This window comes from Emys orbicularis, chromosome 1 (genome assembly GCF_028017835.1).
Source record: "Emys orbicularis isolate rEmyOrb1 chromosome 1, rEmyOrb1.hap1, whole genome shotgun sequence".
NCBI classification, from domain to species: domain Eukaryota; kingdom Metazoa; phylum Chordata; order Testudines; family Emydidae; genus Emys; species Emys orbicularis.
This window is the reverse complement of record NC_088683.1, coordinates 99,225,803-99,233,804: the sequence shown is the minus strand read 5'-3', so window position 1 is coordinate 99,233,804 and position 8,002 is coordinate 99,225,803. Positions and strand designations below refer to the sequence as shown.

The 8,002-nt window shown below is 57.0% G+C and overlaps 1 protein-coding gene across 1 annotated transcript; it reads right to left on the bottom strand.

Moving 5' to 3' along the window:
• Window positions 1-1,182: 1,182 nt before the first annotated feature.
• On the bottom strand, window positions 1,183-3,588 carry ELFN2 (extracellular leucine rich repeat and fibronectin type III domain containing 2). Its single transcript, XM_065423782.1, has one exon. The coding sequence runs from the start codon at window positions 3,586-3,588 to the stop codon at window positions 1,183-1,185; it is 2,406 nt and encodes an 801-aa protein (XP_065279854.1).
• Between the last annotated feature and the right edge of the window lie 4,414 nt (window positions 3,589-8,002).

Sequence of the window (8,002 nt, the reverse complement as noted above, 5' to 3'; positions counted from 1 at the left end):
TCTACCCCCCACCCCACAGGGAGAGGGGGCCCTGCTCTGCTCTAGCTGGGTGGGAGGAGGCATAGGAGCATCCTGTGATTGTTATTCCTCCCCTAGGCCCTCCTCAAGGGTCTGATCCCCCACCCCCGAAGCACAAGGGGGGGTGCAGAACCTGCAGCACAAATGAAGGAGGTGGGAGATACGTGCCCCTCCCCAGCTCTGGGGCGGGGGTGAGAGGGGGAACCCTTCAGATCTCAGCACAGTTGGGAATTCCCGTCTTCTTCCCCACTCCCCCATCGCCCTGCCATTAGCGAACCCCACTTTGCCATGCCAGAGAACATGCTCCTCACCATTTCCTGGAAGACAACTGGACTGTTCGGCTGGGGCTGGGGGTGGGGGTGGGGGCTCCCCAGGGCCTTAGAAAGCCGGTGACCTCTCTTCTGAAATGCACCGGAGGCGGGGAGAGCCCTGTGCTGTTTGCCCTACCTCCCCTTCCTCAGTGAACGAGGGAAGCTGATGTGGCCACGAGCCAGGAGACCCAAACCCCAAGCTCAGGGGACCCTAATGGAGTCCGAGGTGGAGGAAAAGGAGAGAGAGCCTCCAGTTACATGCTAGAGTCTGTACAACCCCCACGAGTCTTGGGGAGGTGGGAGAAAGCCTTGAAGACCCCCAAACCCTTAAAATGCCAGGGAGGGGCTCTTTGTTTGGTGACATCCCCCATTTTCTCTTGGTGGGGGCTGCCCCCCAAGGGAGTACACAGGAGCCCCACCCCCATCCTTAAAACCCCCCACAATCTGGAACAAAATAACAACAGGAACATAAAAGCGATGGTTAGTGGTTTAGTCTAGGCCTGGTTAGCATCCTTCTCTGCCCCCCGCCCATGCCTAACCCCCTCTTCGTCCTTCCCTCCCGCTAGCCCATCAGCATCATTACCACAGTGTCAAAGCAGGCGGCTCCTCCCAACCAGCTGCAGGAGGAACAGTGGTCCCCATAACACAGGAGAGACAATTCATTGCGGGAGTTTGTTTTTTGTTTGCTTTCTTGCTTTCTTGCTTTTTTTTTTTTTTTTTTGTAAACTTTGTAAGAAACGGTTCTTGGTTCATTTTTGTCATAGGGGGAGGGGCCTGTTCGGTTTTTGTTCACAGTCAAGTGGTTCTTTTGTTGGTGGTTGTTGGGTTTTTTTCTTTCCTTTTAAAGAGAGAGTCACAACTTCTGCTGAGCAGAGACGCCTTTCCAGTAATCCAGGATGTCGTGCAGATCCTCGTCCTTGGCAAACTGGACTTTCTTCCGCAGGGCGTGGCCAGCCGCCATGTAAACCTCCTCCCGGTGGTGCTTCTTGTAAGGCCGGAAGCGCTCCCAGATCTTGTGGGTGCTCTCAGATGAGTACTCGGGGCTGGAGGAGTAGCCCGAGAAGTAGTGTCTGGGGGAGAGCTGGGAGTACGTGGAGTCCCGCTTGGAGCGGGAGAGCGGCTTAAGGAACGACACCCGCTGGCTCAGAGTGTCGGCGCTCTCCTCGTAGTACAGGGCCGGGAAGGAATGTCGGTGCTCGCTGCAATGGTAGGAAGGTTTGACCTCCAGGTGGTGGATGGCACCCGGGGACACCAGGGGAAGACGATCCAGGGGGCTGTTGAGTGGGCTGCCTTTCTCGATGTACTTGGAATCCGACTTGCTCATTGGCGGGTGGTCTGGCACGTCAAGGCTGAAGACCTTGGCACTCTTGATGGAGCCGCTGGATGAAACGCTGCAGGTCTTCCTGGCCACAGCTGCGTCCGCGCTCAGCTGGCGCTGCAGGGGGTGATGGGAGCTCTCCTTGTATGGTGGCGACAGGAAGCCAGGCCGCTCCAGCCCACCCGAGGAGCCGGCGGGGATGGATTGGCACTCAAACGCCATGTCTGAGTCGACACCGCTCCCTCCTCCCAGGAAGGAGGCCGTGTCCAACTTGAGGGCATCGATACAATTGTTGATGATCTGGTTGACCTTGTCTACCTCCTTGGCGATGGTGGAGATCTCAGCTGCCGAGCCTTGGCCATTGTCAAGCTCACGCAGATCGTCATCCCGCTGGGCTCTCTCCAGGGCATCCCCGCCACCCGTCCGCACCTCAATGTAGTTGCCCTTGGTAGTAACTTTGGGGGTCTCCATCCCAGCCTCCATTGACTTGGATGGGGGCAGCTTCTCCCCGATCATGGAAGGGATGGAGGACATCCGCGAGACAGGGATGACGGGTGGCTCGCCCAGCTTCTGCGAAGAGTGGACGATGGAGCTGGTGTCTATATCCGAGCCGTAGCGCATCTCCAGGATGGTCTTCTTGACGTTGAGGGACTTCTGCTTCTCTTCCTGCATCCTTCGCTTCCTCAGACAGTAGTACACCACCCCCAGGACGATGACCATCCCGAAGAGGCAGCCCAGGATGGTCATGATGTAGTGAGTGGTGGTGGAGGTATTGGGCACTGGATCCTCCCTCCCCTTGCTCCTGGTGGCAAAGGACAGGCAGGTGTGGTTGTAGCGCTTGGAGTTGCGGATGGAGGCCACACAGAAGGTGTAGTCCGTGTGGGCCTTCAGCTTGCTAAGGGTGACATACTCCTTCTTGTTCTTCAGGGTCGTGACATCAGAGACGTAGCTGTTGTTGTACTGGACCAGCACGTACATCTTGCTGAAGGGTGAGGGGATCGTCACCACCAAGGTGGCTGAGGTGATGGTCACGTGGTGCAGCTTGATGCTGGGGTTGAATGAGGAGTCGGTGGTGGAGGAGGCCGGGGGCTCGACGGAGAGGAAGTCCCCGGGGTTGAACCCCGAGTTCTCATCCAGGTCTCTCTGGGAGTCAGGCGTGTAGGGGGTGGGGTTGATCCTTGAGAGGGATGGGATGGTGCCTCCCCGGCACATGGACTGGAAGATGGTGATGGCGTTGCGGTTGTGGTGGGGTCGAGGCATCAGGAGCGGGTAGCCAGCGAACTCCCGGGGGGTCTCACACTGCAGCCGGTCGTAGTTCTTGGTGACGTTGTTGAAGACCACCAGCCAGGTGAGGAAGCTGTAGAGGCTGCAGTCGCAGTTGAAGGGGTTGCCAGCTAGCTCGCACACCATCAGGTTGCTCAGGCTGGTGAAGGTGTTCCCCTCCAGCCTGCTGAGCCGGTTGGAGGACAGGTCGATGCTGATCAGGCTGGGGCACTCGGAGAAAGCGGTGGGTGTGACCACCTCAATCAGGTTGTGCTGCACGAAGAGGAACTGCAGCCTGGCCATGCCACGCAGCATGCCCTCCGTCAGGTTGGTGAGCTTGTTGTAGCCTAGCTGCAGGACCTGTAGGTTGGCCTGGCCCATGAAGGCCCCATCCTCAATGTAGGAGATCTCATTCTTGGTCAGGTTCAGGTCGGTGAGGTTGCTGAAGCGGTTGAGGGAGGAGTACAGCACCACCTTGAGCTTGTTCTCATTCAGGCGCAGGTCGTGCACTGTGCTGTTGATGTGCTGGGGGATGGTCTCGTAGGGAGGCTGGTTCTGGCTGCAGATGGCCAGCCACACGTAACCCTTGTCCCCCTCGATCAGCCAGCAGTCGCCATGCACCGTGCCAGGGGAGAACACACAGAGCAGGGCGGCCGCCCACAAGCCCAGACGCAGCATGTTCAGATGCGGCGCCCCCCTTCCCCCCACGGGCAAAAAAGAAAACAAGCCTCCGAAGAGCAAAGGGAGGGGATGAGAGGCGACGCTCCCTTGCTGGTTAGCGATAGGAGGGCACAGGCACCTCAGTTCTATCCGGTGCCGTCACCAACATTTTTCTTTCCCTCCGTGCCAACCCCGGGGTGTAGAGCAACAGGAGGCAAAATCCACTCCTTCCTGCCGCTCCCAATCCAGGAAAAAGAGGGGGGAGCGGAAATCTGTGCTTCTCTTTAAAACAAAACAAAAATTAAACAACAGATCTTCTTGGAGGCTCAGGAACGACACCCCCCCACACACACACCCTCCCCGCCTTCCCCCACGACCACGAGGTGACTTGGAGGAGCTGCCTCTTCGGTCGCTGGTCTCCCGGGGTTGCTCCTCCTCCCCCTATCCTGGGTCCCCTCCGAGATGCTTCAGAACTTCAGATCAAACATCTTGAAAACAAAAATATAGAGAGCTAGAGAGCGAGCGAGCGAGAGATCCATCTGTCACCGGAATCTGGAAAGGAAACACACGAGAGACAAGAGGAGGCATCAATCAGGGGGGCTTTGAAATACGGAAAAAGACAGCTAGGGTTGTTAGTTTCTTGGGGACAGGGAGGAGCAGAAAAGAGAGCGTTGTGGGTGGGGGGAGGCGGTATTGCCTGCTACACTGATAAGCCTTGGCAAAGGGATCCCTTGCAACATAATCTTGTATCAGTGATAGCCAGAAGGGTACTTGGGTTTCGTTATGTAATGGAATCACAGCCTGGTTGCGGGGGGTGGGGGAATGGAACAGAGGGAGGGACACGGCTGTGTTATGATCGGCTTAAAACTCCAGAGCATAAAGAAAACACAACCCAAGCCAACCCAGCCCCAAGGAGTTTCAGCTGCCGGTGTAGAGAACGGAAATCGCGCCGTACACAAACGCGCGCACGCCGACGATAAATAAATAAGAATCCCAACTAAATGGGGTTTTTTTCCTTGATGCAAAATGATAAATAATTCATTGGTTGTATAACCGCTCTCGTTCCGAAAATAATTCCCTCGTCTCGGTGCAGGCGAGGGTTGGGGACAACGCGGCCTTCGCGAGCAGGGCTCAGAGAGGGACATCTGGAACCGGGGGAGAGGGGATTGTGAGCACCAGACACCCATGCTGGAGCAGAGGGGTGTGTTGGCACAGGGCGGATGGGGGCTGTCAGGCAGAGCCCTCCAGCAACGGTTGGCTCCTGTACTTGGTATGGGACAGGTATACAGAAGTTGCACCCGTGTGACGTGGGCAGCATGTGCTGTATTATTAATTTTATTTATTTGTGCTCTTGTGGTGCCTACTGCCAGGAAGGGAGACCAAACTATTTCCTGCCCAGGCTGGTTAAAGAATCCAACCAGCTTCATCAGGATGAGGGGAAAGGATCATTAGCTGCTTTACCCCAGCGTGGGAGAGCACCCCCTGCTGGTAGCAGGGAAACATTGCTGTCCGCCCCCACTCTCAGGCTCCGAGACTCATCCTGACCTGGAGAATAGCACCCCCTACTGACACCAAGCCAACATCCTCTCTGCTCCATCCTGGAGTCCCCTCTTCCCAGGGGCTGCCAACACACCCCACTCGGGTGAGAGATCCCCCACTAGTGCCAAGGAGCCATTTGCAGTCTCCCTTCTCTGGCCCGATCTACCCTTCTCCGTTCCACGCAGGAGCACCCCCTGCTGACATATCCCCATTCTCACACTGACCCCCTCTCCCACTATGCTGTCAGTGCATCCCCAGCCTTGGCTGAGTGCCCTCTGCTGAGGGCTAAGGAGACATTCCCATTCTCCAACTGGGGCACGGGTGGGGGGAGCAGGAAGAAATAAGAAAAAAAAATGCATCTTAGTTATTTAAGATTAAGGATTCTCTCTTCATTCTTCTTTTTTTTCCAGGGACACTCACTAAAGATATTGCTAAACCCTCTGCTGCTAAACCCCAACCAATTTCCAATGCAGAGACCCGAAGGGCAGAAATAGGATGAAGAAGCGGCAGGGTGGGGTGGGGGTGGGGGTGGGGGTGGGGGCGAGCAGGGAAGAAAAGCAAACCCTTGAAGAAGGAGGCTTACGTCTGTGGAGAGATCTGAGCTGATTTGGGGCTGCGGAATTACCAGGGCAGCTGGATTAAGGGATCAGAGATGGTGTCAGCGAGAGACACTTGCATATTCAATAACCCAGAAAGGAAAGCCAAGAGCCAAAGGGGAGGGCGGGGGGAGGAAGGAGTGGGGGAAGGGCAGAGGACGAGCGGGATCCAACCAACAAGACGGTGGAAAAGACCCCTTCCCCACCGCTGACTGGCTGAGGCCTCCACACTTCTCCCACCAGTGACCATCATGCAACAGCCCCCAGCTGAAGCACAGGTTTGCTTTGGCCAGGGACTGTGCTGTAGCAAGTGGTGCTGGTTTCCAAGGTCTGGCTCCTCCTGTCTTCCAGTCTTAATGTAATGATAAATAATACCCTGACTCAGCATCCCCCGGTGGGTCGAGGGAAGGAGGCTCAGCTGGCCCCAGCCGGGTCACTGCTGATTTGCTCCTGTCGCTCCCTAGCGCTCTTCCCCCCTCCCACTGGAGCTGGCTTTCTCTTGCCCTTTTCTAGGGTATATCTCCCTACCTAGGTCCGGCTGAGTGGTTTTTGCTGTCCTGCACCCCTACGCTGTTCTCTTTGGCCCTCCCTCTCCCTTAGTATGGCCTCTGCGTTCCATGCTCGCACGTGCCCTTTCGCCAGCCAGCCAGCTCCACAAACACAAGGGAACAGGATAAGCAGCTAGACAAACTTATTGTTTCCAGAGAGAGCCCTGGGAGCAACACTCCCAACACGCCCTCAAGTGGATTGTGGGAGCAGCCCCTTGCAGGGAGGGGAAGAACCTGAACTGGGTTTCTCGTGCTCTCACACAAGTTCCTCCACCTTTGCTACTGTTTGGCTAGGCAACCTCCCCTTGGCTAGCTGTCCCCAATGCCACCCCTCACCCCGCTTCACCATGGACGCAGTGCCCAGACAGTTTAGCCCTGGCGTGCTGCTTCTGGCTTCGGCCCATTTCATTATGTTGGCTGGAACCGCTGGCGAAGCGGGAACTGCCGCAAGCTCCCACGCTCGAGTCGCCGGGCCAGCTCTGGGGTGCGGAGCCACCCGAGCGCTGGTGCAGGGTGGCACTTGCACAGCTGAAGGGGAGGCAGCACCCAGGACAGGCCCAAGGTTCCTCTCTCGCAGAGGCAGGCCTGGCTCCCCAATGTGACTTGTGCAGAGCAGCCCCTTCCCGTGCAAGTCAGATCTGGCTGGTGGCTGGTGCAGGGGAGGGGGGACGAGGAGGAGGTTTGCCTGTAAGGGCTGGTGGGCACAATGGCACACTAGTCCCCTGTGGCTGTAGCTCCCCCTATGCTTGGCCTATACACATGCTGGATCCCTATGCAGTCCCCCTCCCATGCAAAGGGACAGCAGCTTCACACTCCCAAGGGTAAAGGGCACAGGGTGGGAGAGGTTTCCCCAACCCCAGCTCTCCCATCTCTGTGCCTTGGCTCCTGGCTCGTCCATAGGCAGAGTTCCTAGCCAATAAACTGGCCAGTCCTCACATTCCTGCAGCAAGCTTCACCAGCCCCCTCTCTCTCCCTGGGGCGACCCACTGAACTGTCCTCCAGGTGAGCACCCACGATGCCTCTCCTTCCTCCGCCCGTTCCTGCCTCTGCCATCACAGCCAAGGCATCCACCACTCAGGGGCAGGTAGGCAGACCGTGCTGTCCTGCAGCCAAGCCCTGCTATAAATCAGCCAGCAGATGAGTCCAACAATCCCAGGAAACAGCAGTGTCCTCAGTATTGGCCGGGAAGGTGCTGACACCACACTTGGCCACGCTCCTCCCTCTTGTTTCTCTGAAGCCCCAGCAAGGGAGAGATTGATATGCGTGGGGGGGGGGGGTGGAGGAAGCAGCTGCAGACTAGGGTGGAGGGAAGGGGTGTGCTGGGGAAATGCAGGTAAGAAGGGCAGCCCCATGGGGCTGGTGTGGAGGGAACCTCAGGAAAAGGTGACACCTCCCAGAGCAGGGGGTTGCGGCCCCCAGATAATTTCCTTTGTGACAAAGTGGGAACTTTTGGTAATATTTTTATGAAGTCTGTGTGTGTGCCTCAGTTTCCCCTAGACTTTGCATTGCTACCCAGTGGGGAGTGGAGGGAAAGGATTAAGTTTGCTCTCAGGGCAGCTAACAGACATGGGTGTGTATGTGTTGCCGAGCTGTCTGAGCGGACTGAATGAGTCTGAAAAAGGACTGGCCTAGGCTGACCCATATCACTGGAAAACCCAAGAAGACGCTGAAAAGCCCAAACCCCGGGCCGCTGACACCTAGCAACCAACCACCCAGAGGAAGATTTCCCCGCCTCTCAGCAGGGAAGCT